The sequence below is a fragment of the Amphiprion ocellaris genome, chromosome 18 (genome assembly GCF_022539595.1).
Source record: "Amphiprion ocellaris isolate individual 3 ecotype Okinawa chromosome 18, ASM2253959v1, whole genome shotgun sequence".
NCBI classification, from domain to species: domain Eukaryota; kingdom Metazoa; phylum Chordata; class Actinopteri; family Pomacentridae; genus Amphiprion; species Amphiprion ocellaris.
The window spans coordinates 18,775,435-18,792,423 of NC_072783.1; the positions used below are offsets into that span (position 1 = coordinate 18,775,435).

The window sequence follows — 16,989 nt, forward strand, 5'->3', positions numbered from 1 at the left end:
GCCAGATTGGAACAGCACCACAATGCACAGTGGAAACCTGAAATCCACTTTGTGCCTCTGCCTCATTGTAGCTCGCTTACAAGATAACTTCATCAAGAATTTGTTTATATTAATTACATTTTCCTACTTCATTGCTTTTCCATTTTCAGCTCAGGTATAAGGTACAAACTGGCACAAAATGCAATAACTTTTAAAAGTTTAATCTTGCAGACATGACAGTGTGACATTTAAAAACTAAATGCTTCAACTTTTTTGTAATAATCACTTTTTGATACACTGCCTGAAAAGTTTGTTGCAAAATGGCATGGAGGTTTTTCCAGCTATGTCATTATCTTCCAGTGTTGGAGATGCTTTTTGAATATTATTTTTAAAAGTGTGAGTTAAAGGAAGTTATTTGGGTCTCATTTCATTAATATGAATATTGGATTGTTACAAATAATTTTTAGCCACAGTAGAAGCAAGGTTCCATGGAATGATTTTGATGACTTGTCTTTTCTTTTGACTGCTGTAAGATTTATTTTGAAGTTGAGATATTGTGAAAGGTTTCAAAAGCTATTCCTGTGAATTTAGTACAGGTATTAATGGCCCCTTCATGAAAATAACTTTTCACCCATTGCCATCGTCAGAATTTTAATTTGCCATACGCTTTGTTTAATGAGCAAATAACTGCATAACTAAAGACATTCCCATCAGCCTCAGTTGTGCTTTATGTTTATTATTATTATTATTCCACCGAAACAATTTCACCTGTCACCTTTTTCAGGGAACATTGAAGTAACATCCATTACTTAACCGCGCCCATAGCAACTGTGGTAGATTTAAAGAAATCCAACCATGTCAGAGTGTGTTTCTATCTCTTATAGCAGAATGATACTGGCAGTGCAGCCGGACTCTACAGGATGGGTTGTTCAAGCCCGACCGTTCTGTAAATTAATGCAAATATATCTTTGACATTTTTAAAATATATGTAATTATATATTTTTATAATATAAATAACTCAAATATCTGTTGAAAGTTAAAATTAACTCATATGTAGGGTTATGTGGTTTAAGTTACTGCAACAATGGAATCCTGCTTTTACATGAATGCAAGAGTAATAATAATCTAATACTATAATATTCTATGTTGTGGTATCCCAGTCACAGGAGACTTTTAAAAGAAAAAATTGTTTTATGTACCATTGTTTTTATTACTATAGTAGATATTCCTGATTGCATTGACATACTTTTAAGTACCATTTCTATTGCAGGACTTGAAGAGTGCGGTATCAGTACTTTAATATATCTAAATACCTCATTTGGTGCCTGTGTTTGTCAAAGTAAACTAACACTTAATATTTATGGGAGTTCATACAGTTATTATGTTTTTAACCAGTGAGGTTACACAGTGACTGCCTGACTGCACAGCAACTTTAATGACGGCTGTGATCTAGACTAGTGGGTGTGTTGTGAGAAGTGTGTTAGAGATATACCAACAAGTTGCTGCAATCACAAAAAAGTGTGGCTATAATGACTAGTAAAGTTACTATAGTCTGCTGTATTGTGCTTAGACAAGCAGAATAGTAGTAACAGTTTGTGTGTTGTGTTTGTTGCAACAGAAGAGAAACTTGCTTGAAACTCAACTTACCAATGATAAATGTTAGCAGCAGAAACCCAAAACTCAAAAAAGTAATCCTAAAATAGCACTAATGGTGGTCTCTTTCATTTTCCTTTTATGTTTTGGATTTTATTTCAGCTCCTTTGCTGCAACTATAGCACAGTCCAGTCCTGTCCTTGTGAGTTGTAGTTTTTGCTAAATGAAGGCGATTGTTACAAGACAGTCATGCAGTTTGTGCTAATCAAGCAACTCAGTAGTAGCTGAGGAGGTTAACTGAGAATAATGCTAGACTCATGATTTATTAAGACAAATGCGTTAGGAATCAGGAAGACATTCAGGCATTCAGTTCGTATGAATAATGACTCAGATAGATTGCACTTGGTTTTTGCAGTACACTGTGCGAGTGAAGTTTGTTGACAAACCGATAAGCTGAACTGAAATGACACTTTCTTGATGAAATTTTTCTTTAGAATCAGTTAGAACTGGTTCTCGATGCCTTACCCTAATCAAATGGCCATAAAAAGTCACACATTTCTAATATATATAGCATATAAACGTTAATTGTCCAACTGTCTAAATCTACCGTACATCCTTTTTCTAATCTATTGTGATTTATAAGCCTGTAGTCTCTCCAAATAAATACTTATTTTATTCAGTAGGAACTTTAAAGTATCAAACCTGTAGATAAAGGAGAGTTTTTCATACCAAAGGACTGATGGGATATAAATATAAATGGGTCTGACCTTGATGTGCACTCCAGTCTGTCTTCAGCTGCCAGTACACTCCTTTAACTGATGGCTGCTGGCAGGTCAAAGAAAACTGACACCTTGTAGACATGCAGACATTTACCTTTGATCTGTCAGACCAAAGTTTCCAATTTGGATCTGGTTGCCTTTTTTTTTGTTTTTTGTTTTTGCTCTTGAGCTACTGCATCTGACAGCAGCCATCTATTTTAACAGCATTCTTCTCCCACTTGTGTTTTTATTCTTATTCCCTTGTCATCTCTACTCTATTTAATATTTTCCTTTATAATACAGCGTATGCTGTCAGTAGGCTGGTCTTTCCCCCATCACATTGTGTCTTTTCTGTTTTGTGTTACAGGATTCTTTCAGTTGAAGATTCAGGGCTTTTGGTTTGTGTGGTGGTATAAACTAGGTTTTGTGTGTGCACGTGTTCTGCAGGGGCTGAGAGACATATGGTCAGTTTTAAAATGACTAGACTGGAACTAGCACTGATCTCGTTTTCATGCATCAACATTTCACCTCTGCATAAAATCCTCTAAACTGAAAATTATGTCTGGAAGATTGTCAGTTTCAATGTTCCACATGCTACGCTTTTCCACGTAAAAAAAAAAGACACACAAACTCGTGTGCTTGTAACAGATAACTCGGTGGAAGTAGTTCAGACAGGAACGAGATACTACAGATGGGTGGGTGAACAGAGAAAAAGCTAATAGTTATTCTTGTTACGAACTGTTGACAGATCAGAGATGATGGCTGCATGTGAGCGGGACCGATTGTCCCTGCGAGCCGTCACACCTGCATCTGTGTGTGTTTATCGGAGCTGACGTGCGAGAGGTTTCTCATCTGTGAGGATTGACGGTGCCATTATGGTGGCGGTGCTGTGCAGGGTTGAAGCCCATTAGTGACGCTACAGCCGCTGCAGTGTGGACGCCTGTCCCAGCAGCGTAGCCTGTCAGTGCAAGACGGATTACCCCACCGCGCTGCCACTCTACATCTTACAGCCTGCCAGACTCTCCTGTGTGTATTTGTTTTTGAGGAGTAAGGTTATAATCACACACAGTATCTGTTCTGCTTTTATTTAAACATCTTATTCGGTGCGCTTTCAGATGTAGTTGCATTTGACCAGCAAATGCATTTAGGATACATCCACTTGAGGTCTCTTCAGTTCAGAAACATCAGTGTTTTTATGGACTTCTCAAAACTAACGAAAGCGTAAGGAGTGCTGTAATGCAGAGAGTGTTTCTGGGCCGTGCTGCCGTCGCTTTGTGACTTTCATGAGTCACTCTCTGTACGTGTGCGTTACAGTGTTGTGCGTTCCGTCACAGTTTCATGTGTGTACGTGACCTCCTTCCATGGGGCTTCTTAAGAGTGGAGATGTGAAATGTGGAAAGGGGACACACTCTCACTCCGCCTCTGTGTATTTACAGTATGTGTGTGTGTGTGTGTGTATGTTGAAACTTCCTTGCCATGGGGCTCAGGGAGAGCTGAACCATACCACAGGATAGAATCTCTGTAATTTCTGCAATTCAGTCATGCATGGGTGTTCACTTGCATCTATATGTGGTTGTTAATTCATGCTTGTCATGAATAATATTGCAGTTTACAGTACAGTTTGTGTGGCTTTTTGCATTCATGGTTGTGCAAGGCTATCTTTGCTAGTTTTTAGGTTTTGACTAGAAATTGTAATTTGACTTTAAAGCAACTTGTGTCAGCTACCAACACTGAATTCTTTCTGTCACTCATTTACACTCAGACACACATTCAAAAGCACAGGCATCAGGGCATTGCTGAGAAGCGGACGTGTCGCGAGGTCGTAGGTTATGAGAAGATCCCCTCCTGCCTCTCATTGGACGCTGATTAAAGATAAGGACCCAGTCACTTAACAGAGCTAAGTCATGAGGTCATCTGCTACTTCCATCACATCACACTACCAAGTGACTCTGGGAAATGAGATAGTTGTCTACTGGGAATTAAAGGAAGACATGGAACCTGCATCTGCACTTAATCTGTTTGTTTGACAAATTGTAACAAGAATGTCATTTTTTGGATCAGAGGCATCACATCTGTTACAAGATTTATGTATGCATGTTATGTAAATGTCAGAAACTGTAAGTCTACCTTCCATATCCTGACAAAGAAGCCTCCTCAGACCAGTGTCCTATCCCACACGGGCCTATAGTCTCTATTTTTAACCTTATGTAACATTCCTGAAAACAGTGGTCAGCTTGACCCTCAAAAGTCACAAGCATTTTGTCTCTGACAATAACTAAATATGATTTACATAAAAAATAAATGGTTAACAAAAAACTTAAAACTGACTTTGTTTTCACAGCTAGTTTTTTTGAATGCTATTTTGCATGCAAGCTAGCCTAGCTAAGCTAAATCCATCCATCCATTATCTATACACCACCTTATCCTCTGTAGGGTCACTGGGGGGCTGGAGTCTATCCCAGCTGACTCATGGTGAAGGCAGGGGACACCCTGGACAGGTCACCAGTCTATCACAGGGCTATACATAGAGACAAACAAACAAGCACACTCACTATCACACCTACGGACAATTTACAATCTCCTAGTATGTTCTTGGACTGTGGGAGGAGACCGTAGTACCCACTGAGAACCCACGCAGGCACAGGCAGAACATGAAAACTCCACACTGAAAGACCCCAGGCTGAGAAGCAAACCCAGAACCTTCTAGCTGTGAGGTGACAGTGCTAATCACTGTTCTCTGTGCCACCCTAAGCTAAATCAAATCCATCAATTAATGTGATAAAGTAGTTGTTTCCCATCAAATGTGCTATATGCAGCATATAGACCAGAAGCTAGTTAATGCTATGTGGTCCATATTAACATACTGACACTCATTCTATTTGCATACAAGCTGGAAACCTGCTGGGTACATTATTGCTTGAAAAAAAGTATAATGTTGGTCTCAGGCTATATTTGTCTAAATAAATGTTCTGTGCCTTTGTGTGTCTCAGATCAGGATGGAGCTGAGCCCAGTGCTAACTCTGTGTCAGCGTTCAATCTCCAGCGTCTGTCCCACTATACTGGAAGACAGGACTGGCTCCAGAAGTCCCAACAGCTGCTGACAGCCTTCTCTGACCGTCTGAACAAGGTTCCCATTGCCCTGCCTGAAATGGTCCGGTCTCTTATGGCCCAGCACTACACGCTTAAACAGGTTATTCTCACACCAACACAAACGTTAATTGATAATAATGAGTATGCATTCAACCACCAGAGAGATTTTCTCTGCTGTGTTCACAGTTCATTTGTTTGTTGAATTTTTTTGTGCTTTCTTGAATTAGAATTTTTATTTTTTTTTAAGTGATCTAAATGTTTAGCAATTGAATCCCTGTTGGATTGGGTTGTGCAGTACAGCTATGCTTTGTCACTGGTGTTCACAGCATAGTCTGTTCCATTTAAAATGGCATCTATGACTGAACTTTTTTCATTTATGTTAACCCAGGAATTTGGAAAAGCCCTTTAATCGGTTCTCAAAATTATTATTGTTAAATCTTGGCTTTCCTGGTTGCGCCCTAAAGTTAGCTTAGTTTTTGATTGTGTTTACCAGGCTGTTAGTCAAAACTCACTTTCATGTCCGCCTACTAAAAGCAGTGTTTCTGTTTGCATGACAAGTTATATGGGCACAAAAGACATTGCATTTACTGGCACAATAAAAACAATACACACCACCACAACAAAAACTGAGCAAGAAGCTGGTAAAACAATGAATGCTTCATCCATATTGATTACAGTGACTCATTTCTATTATCAGTTACCATGCTGTTAACTAAAAATGCATCACTGCACGTATACATGATGCCAATACAGCAAGTCACAGTGCCTCATAGGCAGAGTTTGTTTAACGATAAGACCTTTAGAATCTTTTCAGATTCCTGTTTCACAGCAATCATTTAGCTATAGCTGCCACCTACAACTAGAACATTTTTCAATCTTTGATTGCTTTTTGTATTAGTAATTTCTTTCATCTATGTCAGCAATGTGAACAATGCCACAACTCAAACAGAGCCTAAAACTAGTATCTTTATTTTTTCTTTTGTCTGAGGAATAGTTAAAAAACATCTCTCATACTCTGACTAAGCTGTCCACATTGTGCATATTTTTACAAATTTTGTGACTCTACTAATCATTCTGACAGTCTGTCTTTGACACGTTAATAAAGCTGCTGACAAAAAATCACAGAATAACATCATGATTCATACTACAATTTTAAAATGTAGCACAAAACCTGCTTTAATTCAGCACTAAGCGGTTGTAAAGCGCCTCTTACTTTTGTCAAAGTGTTTTTTTGTACTCATCATAATCACAAGGTAAAAACTGACAGTGGTTTAACCACTAAAGAACATCATAAAATGTGTTCATTACAGCGGTTTTGAAGCTCAGTGTGTCGGCTCCAGTCGTCACCATTGTGACTCCTCCTAACTCCCAGATAATACAAAAATTAGCTAACAGGTGAAGCGTGAGTGGAGCTAAGGCAGGCCATGCAAACATCTTAGTGGACTGTCCAATCCCATGGACTGTCCTATGATGGTTCTCACCTGACACTCAAAGCAGCCGCCCCCTTAATGATACCTAACTTAAAACCTTAATCATGTTTAAATAAAAAATATATATATATATTAAAAAAAAAACAAAAAACAAACTTCTTGTACAGTTGTTATGAAGAGAAGAAATAGCTATAGAATTCACAACAGTTTTTTCTATCAGGCCTTAAACATTTTATTTCTGCTGTAAATCATGTTGATAATTTTAACTTTGGGGATTTTTTGGGATTGACTCATTTTTGGAGCCAGCCTCAAGTGGCATTTGTGGAACTACACCTTCCGACACTTTGCAGTCACCTTTCAGCCCTGAAGGTTACCACTTGGGTTACACACCCCATTCACAAATTCAAACACATGGCAGAACCCCTTTCAAAGATTTTTTTTTGGGTGGTCAGAGTGACATCATTTCTAGAGTCACTGAGAAAGCAGAGAGTCTAGAAATGATTTTACCGTCAGTAAATAATTTAAAAAATAAACAAAAAAACCCAAAAAACTATGCATGGGATTTACTGACACACAGAAGTAGATAATGTATGTATCTACTTTTGTGACACTATGTCATTTTTGTCCTATGTTGTTTCTACTTCCACTGCTAGTTTTTCCTCAATACTAACTTATCTAATTAAAGCTAGAGTTGGAAGCTCAACACAGCATGATGTAAACGCTGTTTTGATAAACATTTGCTTATGTCCCTCCTTAAGCAAGCAATTAATGTGTTGATACACATTTCTGACCTCATTTCAACCATAGTAGGCCATCGCTATCTATCTCAGCTCTCTATTTTCATGCACACTTAATCCCTGGACACACAGACTCTAAATCTTTTCCCCTGATTTTTACAGCCCTCATGCATTTAATAGGTTATTTGAGCTGTTCAGGCTCAGTTATATAATCTCTTTTGAAATATTAACACCCTCAGTTTAGCCTGAAACCACTGAAACCAGCGTACTAGCAAAGCACAGCAGCAGTTACCTCAAAGTTCCTTGATCACCCGAAGAAAAGTTTCAGCATGAAAGCTTGTGCTGTATAATCACACAACCCGAGAAGAGAAGAGAGTAGAGTAGTGTTAGTTAGCTTTCTGTCCATCATACATGACCTGCAGAGGATAAGTCGTGACAAGGGTATGAGGGTAACAAGCTCAGGAATGAGGCGAGGTGAGGCAATCCCAGAGAAAACACCTGCCTCCCTTGTTACTGCTACAAATACAGCGCTGACCTTGTATCAATTTATCCTCCTCTCCCCTCCACTTGTGTCACCTTTCGCCTCTTACGTTACTATTCATACTCTCTGATTTCATATCTCTTTCTTTTCTTCCTTCCTTATCCCCTTTCCTTCACTTTCCTTTTGTCACCCCTCTCCAATTTCATTTATCTAGATTGTGATCTGTGGCCAGAGGGATGCGTCAGACACTAGAAATCTTCTAGCAACAGTCAACTCCCTCTTCCTTCCATATAAGGTAAGTGTTCAGCATCCTGGTAGTGTGAAAGTGATGTATCATCTTGACCAACTTGTCATCACAAACACGTCACTGAAGATAACCATTAAAAGTAAATGTGAGCATGCAGCAGCACAGGCGTGCACTGATTCACTCCAACATTAGTACCTCTGTAAAGGCAACAAGTGACAGTAACCTTTGATGCACACACAGACACAAAAACACACAGATACAGAGTGAGACCAGCCTAGAACTGTGCCTGGGGTTTTGGCTAGTTTAAGTGTGGTTCGTTAAAGGTCAGCCTAAGCGCCTCTCCTCTCCTCAATGTAATGGCTTCTCAGCTATCTCTTTTTGGGTACTGACCTTCGAGGCCTTTCCTGACATCTAAATGCCTAGTGGGTCAAAATCTTAGCGAAAGAAAGAATTAAAGAATTTTCCTGCTTGCCCTGATGCAGACTATTTGTTGAGAACAGGACAGCTGTCAGTCTGAGTCAGACTTTAAATCAGTGTGGATGGTCAGCATTTATTTACTGCTACAGAAGATTTCTCAGCATGTCCCACTAAATCTCACAAACGAATCAAGGAGTCTGGATATGTGTATGTGCTCTTTAGATATATTGATAATTTTACATCAGATCCACTTCAGACTTGGTGGGTGTATTGATGGGAACCCGAGGGAGTGCAGTGTTGAGGTTCAAGCAGATCAGATGATTGGGGAAGATTTTTGGGGTTTGCAGCCTGGCCTTTGGCAGCTGGTGGGTGGAACCCCTGCTGCTAGGCAACATCATCAAAGGCAAATGTGCAATGTCATGTGAAGAGTTTGCAATTTGACGGCGGGTGCCACACTAGGTCTAGAAAATCCTATTAGAAGCAGTCAACTCTGTACAGCCAGAATTCACATCAGCCCAGTCACCAGACAATGACACATGGAGAGCCAAGGAGAAAGCAAATCTTTTTGGTGGAAACAAGAACAACAAAAGGTAGCAAAGACAGAAAGAGACTACAAACAAACCTGCATGCCTGTGATCAGACAGTTAAGTCTGTGAAGAAAGAGCCATCTGTGTAGGCAGGCTGCCTCCAACAGGAGGTTTAGGAATCAGCGTGCCATGCAGACACCCTGCGAAACTAAATCAAACCTCCAGGTGGGTGGTGACCTGAACTCCTGCCTGCATCTCAACAACTCAGACATTCCTGCATTCACACAGCAGGGACAACAAGGTCCGTGACCAAAGAATGAAGAAGAATGACAAGATGTTTACATTTTAAATTGCATTTCCATTACCTTCGTTGAACTCTGTTTTGACGACCAAACCACAACCTACAGCAGGGCTCCAGACTAACTGTTTCACTGGTAGCACTGGTGCAACTTCCTCAGTCGGTCGCACCAGGACTTGCTTTGATCACATCTCCCCACACCCCTTGATGCTCTTGAACAGATATGGGACCATAAATTAGTTGGAATAGAGTGAAATAAGGCACTTATATGTCAGATTTGCGTTTTCTGATTTGAGCACATTGTTAAATGGAAATACCACAGTTGATTAAGTTCACATAATGTAGTTGTGGGGAGCTAAAATGTTGATTGTGATTAATCTTCATTTTATTTTGCAGCCTTAGCTCGACCTTAGCTGTTGTAATTAAATGTTTGTTTTTTTTTTTCCTTCACCGGTTTAGTCAGTATCTTCCAGCCTGTACTTGCACTCTGATCATCAGGTATGTCTGAGTCGGGATCTCTCCCTCTCGACTAGCTACAGACTGCTTTATCTGTGGAACACAGAAACAGGCTTAATAGGCTGTTTAATGTGTTGCACAGGGACAGACTGGGAGAGCCAACGAATAAATTCAAGTACTGCTTTCCACCACCGTGGCTAAATCAGTAGCTAATCGTAGCCTAATGATCATCATAGACTTGTACAAGCAAAAATTTTAACACACACTTTCAAATTTGCAACCATTTCCAGTGACCACTGCACATCTTTCCACAGTTCCTGGTCTGCCCACTGCTGATCACAAAAAACCTGTTGCAGCCTCCCAACTGCATACTGCAACCCACACACTGCAGCTCACCACCGTAGTCAAAATTTAGCTTGCTGCAGCTCCTAAAACTGCAGCATGTCACAGCTCCTGGAAACACAACCTGGCGCAGATCCCACACTATCTGCTGCAGCCCACAAACTACAACTTGCAGTGACTCCAGTACAGCCTGCTGCTTCACACCAACTGTACATGCTGCAGCTCCAGAATCCCAGTCTGCTGCAGTGCACAGAGTGCACGGTGCGTCTTACAGTATTGACCATCTAGCTAATCTATCTAATTTAAAGAATCTGTGTGCATGTATGTGGGTGGTGTTGTTCTTCAATATCTTGACTAGTACATCCCACTTTAAACTTTGTAGGTGTATATCTTGGGACGTGAAAAATACTGCAGTGCTGAGTTTAAAGCTAATCGGATGAAAGGTGGCCAATTTTGTTGTTGTTTTGGAAACTCTAAGTGTTTGTTTGACATCTGTCTGTAAATATAACTGCTGACATTAAATGTATTGAATTACAGAAAATAGCTGCTGAAAAACCAAATCGTCCTGTAAGATTGAATTTTTGTGCCGTTCGTTTTTAGTGTTGCTGTACGTCTTGGAGATAGTTTAAAAAAAACAAAAAAAAACAACGTACACTGTGAGTAAGCTGTACTCACTGGTGTTAGATCTTCTGCTGCTCTTGTCGCATTGTGTGCAAAACTTTCGGATGGAGCTTAACATACCGGTTTAATAGATGAAATTCAACACAAAGAACTCACACAGTCAGCTTCATCACTGATTGTTTAAGACTGCTCACTGAATTCTGTTTATTCGACTAGCCTGTAACCAAAATTAGAACACTACATTAAAGCAGTGATTGTCCAGCGACACTCCATTTCTCTCTCTCTCTCACACACACACACACACACACACACACACACACACACACACACACACACACAGGCTCAACAGGGCACTGTTGAAATATAGATGAGTTGTGCAGTATCAGGCACTGGCTGCAGTAACATCAGGCCATTCCAGTTCCCTGCAGAGAGATGGAGACCAAGAGTGAGCAAGATAGAGCCATTATCAAGTTGGATCTATTATTAAGGAGGATGTACATTATGTGCTATCACGTTCTTCCAGCACGAGTCACATGCTTGGTCTTATTGCAGTCAGATGGATTGCACAGAATTCTCCAAAGGGGGAGCTGTCATAGTTGTCTGTAAATCTTAAAAAATATATACTAGATGATTTGGAAAGGGTGTCATTACTCTAAAATCAGAGCAGTTTTACTTTTCAGTTCATTGATGGTAGATTTAGTAAGTAAGTAAATGAAATGAGAAAGTAAGTCATTTCTATCTTTCAGAGACAGAAAAAATGTTTTAACACATCAAATATTGATACTGTTTTAATGTTGCTATATTATATCAGGCAGAAGTAGTGCTGGGTGATATAGCTGAAAAACCTCATGTTTCCTTTCACTTGATATTGATAATGATTACTGATGAAATGTGTGTCGCTGGTACATACAGCTACCGTTCAGTTACCCAGGCAGAAGTTTTATATGAGCTCTAAACGGAAGAAATCACAAAATGAGTACATGGAGAGGAATTTTATCTCCTGTCAAATGCTCATTTCTTCCTTCACATTTTTTGTTAAGTCAAGTTGTAAAATGATATGCTGTGTTTGAGTGACTATTTAGCTATAATTGTTATTTTAATTTGTTGTTAAATGCAAATCCAATGTGTTAAATTGATTTGTTATGGCATTTGTGTCCTTTTGATGGTGCGGGGATGTTTTACAGGGAACTATTTGCAAGTCAAGTCCCTTGTGTTTGTATAAGTTGTCTTCAGTCCAATTAACAGAATACAAATTTCTATTTTGTGCACCAAATTGAGACTAATAAAGCTTCACTCTAGTTGAGGGTGCTGGCCTGTGTCTGCTAATGCAGTAAGAGCAGTGATGGTTGAGCTGGATGCAACAGTTATGGAGTTTCAAATCCAGTGAAGGATCAGAAAAGAGATGATGGTGACCAGAAGAATGTCCTGCTCTTTGCTGATGGGACCAATAAGACTGTAAATGTGAAAGAATGCACACTTAAAGTAGCGTGAGAGTCAGTATTGTGAAGTGCTCCCAGGTGGGGAACACTGTCTCTTTACTACTATAAAAGAGGCAAAATGATTTTTTTTTTTTATCCAGAAGATGTAGCAAAACAAAAAATTCTGGACAGTATGGATTGAGTGTGTGTTTGTGCAGAAGCCAGACAAAGAAAAAAAAAAACGCCTCGACTGGTCTGTCAGAACGACACGTCAAATCCAGAGTTTGTTCTAATGAGCCTTCATTGAGCCTCAGAGATTGGTGAAGGGACTGATCAGGAGTAAATGAGACAGAGGAGGGAGAGTGTGTGCATCTAAATGTGTGTCTGTCTCCAGATGTTAGCCATTAGCAGCAGGGGCATCTTGGCCAGGCGGAGATGTGATGATCCAGCACAACACTAAACACACACATAGACTTATTCCTGGAGATGAGATGCCACCCTCTGAGAGGAATAGCACTGCTGCCTGCAGCAGATGTGAGTCACACTCACTAACACACACTTTCTGTCCACAAACATATTCTGCTACATATTGCACACAAGCATATGCAAATTGCAGCACATACATAAACACAAGATCTCACATTTGCATTCTATGAACACACACAAAGACATTAGTGATTAAATGAGAGAGGCAGGAAAATGTGGTAAACAATTGTCTGATTAATTGATTAGTTATTTGAGGGGAGGTTTAATCTGCCACAGTTTTCATAAGTGAATAATTGATCAGCTGAACCCATCCCCCCTTGTTATTACGCATGTTACAGCAGCTTCACATTCCCAGCTGGCAACAGTAATTTTATCACCTGATAAGACAGCTGCTGTTTGTTGATTTTATTGGCGGCAGCTAGCTTGGTAATTGAGCTACCTTTAGCTCCAAGAACAGGTTGAAAAAAATAGTATTTACATGACTTTTTAATGTTTACTATGCAGATCTTATGAAAAGAATGTTAGTGTTTTGCACTCGAGGGTTGTTAGGCTAAAGCTGTGGGTCGCAGGCAAAAAGTCAGCATGTACAAGTTATTGATTGTCTTAATTTTCATGCCCTAGTTTTGCATCAGTGTAAAAATTGACAGTGTCTAGTGACCAGTCTTTTCTCAAAAGCTGTCTGATATCAACCCACTGTAAACTGATTCATTGCTGTACAATGGATTACTATTCAACTCTTCATCACTGTGAACTACATTGGAATTGTGTAAATGGTTTTCAGCAAACGTTTCTCTTTTGCTAAATTGGGCTTGATGACGCTTTTATTGTCTGCTGTTGAGGGATTACTCTTTTCTACCACTGTAAAGAAGTGGGGAGAGACCCAATGTTTTTGGTGACATGTTGGTCTTTGCAGGTTTTGTGCAACTTCAAAGTTTCATGATTAATCTGTGTTTACCTGGGAGAGACCACACTGCCCTCAATACATATACACCATAGTATTCCCTTTGTACTGCAAACATAAGTAGCCAATGTTGGCCATTGTGGAAAGCTGTACTTTTTCTTCTTCAGCTGTTATATGTGTGCCTGCACCTGCACTCTCATCATCAGTTGTGTCTGAGTCTGGAGCTCTCATTGGCTCTCCCTCTGCACCAGCCTCCTCCTCTGTCATTATTGTGTATTTGAAATAATCAGCTATAGACTGCTTCATCTTTGGACTACAGTAACAGCCGAATGGATTGTTTGACTTCAGTAAGGAAGAACAATGTACCACAAGTATAGCTACTACGGTAGCTATATATGCTGGAAAGAGAGGCACCAAAACAGCCTAAAGATCATCATGTACTTGCAGAAATGCTGTAAAATTTGAACTTATACACTCTCAAAAATAGTTGTGTATTTATGGTTGCAGTCTAGAGTCCAGCATGCTGACTTGTTCAGTGTTTACAAAGTGGATGTGCCAGTCCGCAGACAAATATATAAATGATAAATGTGCTCTTTGGTCTAGTCAGCAGCCCTCTACTGAGCAGGACATGTTAATCACTGCAGCTTCTGCTAAAGCAGATGCAGTTTCATCTATTATTCAGATACTGTAAATTGTATTGTTCTATAAAGCGTATAAGGCACATCCCTTTACGAATGTAAACACATCTGCAAAGTTTCACACAACTCGACTTCACCGTGGGCCTTAGGAAATTGTGATTACCCTTTAAAAATGAATTTATCAAATACACTTTGTGATTAATCCCTGGTTGTAATAAAAAAAAGCGCAAAAAAACCCCCGACACTAACAGATAAACTGTGAGCTGCAGGAAAAATTGTATGCACAGTTAGATAATGCAAAAGATTAAGTGGAAGAAAACCAATTAGACTGGAGGAGAATGGAGTCAGTATGAGACAGATAAAGGATGGAGTCAAGGGGGTGGATTATGTAAGCGCAAAGGGTGGGAAGAGATTGGGGGATGTTAAATGAGATAAACAGAAGTAAAGGAAGAGTCAGCGAGGGGATCGTGCACCACGTTACATTAGGTAGCTATGAGCAGAGAACATGGCTAATTTAAATCCAATTATTCCTCGCCTGTTTTCCTGGTTTGAGGCCGACACAAACTAATTGTGGTGAATGAGATGCTCAGAACCCAAGTCATGCTAATCTAAACACACACACATGCGTACACACACTGAAATGTTCACTTCATTTAATTTGCTTACTATTTTAATTCACCGCAAGACTCACTATGCTTCTCAGTTCACCCCAGCAGTCGGCGGTTCTCCTGCACTTTGATTCGCTTGTTGGAATCAATTATAGCCCAAAACATTGCTCGTGATTGTAATTGCTGCAATAAATTGTGGTTAATTTTCCTATTACACAGAAATATGGCTTGATTAGAGTTGGGTCGAGGTTTGTTGGTTAGAAGGTACTGAAATTGTAAGAGGGCGGGAGTTGCAGTACAAATAGAGATGCAGTATTTCTAGCAATTAATCCTCTTTCCACACTTCTGCATGCCTGTATTTGCACCCAGCGTGTGTTTGTGCCTCTGATCATTGTGGTACTGTATGCATCTTTGCTTTTCCACTTTCTGTCTCCCTCCCTCCTATGGAAGTGTGAAATTGTGTGTGAAAGCTTTCATAGAGTCAGAATAGTGAGGGGTAGGCACAGTCAGTTAGCAGATATCTGTGACTTTTTTCAGCAGTTAGAAATAAGGATGCAAAATTTAAACAATTTACTTTACTGGTAGTTGGCCACCTTAATAATTAATAATTGATCAGTGAAATTAAACACAATGAGCCCTTTTCCACATGCTGATAAAACCATTTTTAGCCACTGCAAAATCGTATTCCTTACTTCAGTAATGTTGAGAACAGATGAGGAAACACCAGGTTACTAGAGTCACAGCTCAAAAAGCAAACTTTTTTTTTTTAGCAGAATTTATTCAAATTACTGTTAAATAGTTCTTAAGACAAATTCCAAGATATTAAACACAGCAAGCAAGCTGTAGTCTTTTGTTATTATTTTTGTCACAGTGGTTTGTCATCAAAATGATCCCCATAGCTGATCTACACATTTGATTGACTTGTCATCTGTGGTTAACGTTAGTCCAGCCGCTGGTAACAGCTGCTCAGCTTGGACAGGTGTCCACAAATACTGTCGCAGCAACTTTATCAGTCCAGGAAATCTGTCAGTGTTTACTGCCACCTATAAAATATATACTCAGAGCAGAACGTTGCCAATACACTTTATAACTGTAGTTTGAATGGTATTGGAAACATGTGATTGAACTCCTGCTACTACTATTGAATATCAGTAACGTTCCCAGCTACCACAGCTACACTCAGTTCTCATTATGTGTTAGCATTTAAGATTTCTAGTTTAGCATTAGCATGAACCTCAGGTAGCAAGCTAAGCTGGACAGCCAGACACTTTTTTTTTTTACAACTTTATGTTGCATAGTTGATGAGCTTCACGACCACAGTTGATAGTCAAACTGCAGAGAAGTGTGCTCCTTATGGACATTTTTTTTCAGGTGATCACCAAACACACCTGTAACTCCATGTCATTAAACAGAAAGAAGCTCCACCTAGTGGTGCAGCCAGAGTGTACAACACATCTACAATACATTTTCACTTAAACTGCATGCCCCTCCTCTTCTGCCTTATTGGTTAATATATATATATGTATATGTATATATATGTATATGTATATATATATATATATATATATATGTGTGTATATATATATATATATATATATATATATATATATATATATATATATATGTGTGTATATATATATATATATATATATATATATATATATATATATAAAAAAAATTTCAATTCAGTTTTATTTATATAGCGCCAGTTACAGTCAAATTGTCTCGAGACGCTTTACAGAACCCATATGCCAAAAGTTCAACAGAAGCAGATTCAAGGAGGACAGCCATCTACCTCGACCAGTTGGGGTGAGGGGAGAGAGAAAAGAAGGGTATTGGATGAAGTTGAGGCCAGAAATGTGCAGCTCCAGAGCCAGAGAGGTACAGGGGGAGAGAGGATAGACTGAACAAAACACAATCTACAGGGGGCAGAAGACACATATGTAATGAGATGTGATAATA

General features: G+C 39.4%; 1 protein-coding gene across 1 annotated transcript in view; it reads left to right on the forward strand.

Annotated features, from left to right (window-relative positions):
- Positions 1-16,989, forward strand: part of spata20 (spermatogenesis associated 20) — a 62,272-nt gene that overhangs the window by 20,702 nt on the left and 24,581 nt on the right. The window contains 2 exon segments of the mRNA XM_023288967.3: positions 5,321-5,520; positions 8,283-8,363. Of these exon segments, the coding sequence (XP_023144735.2) occupies positions 5,321-5,520; positions 8,283-8,363 (281 nt within the window).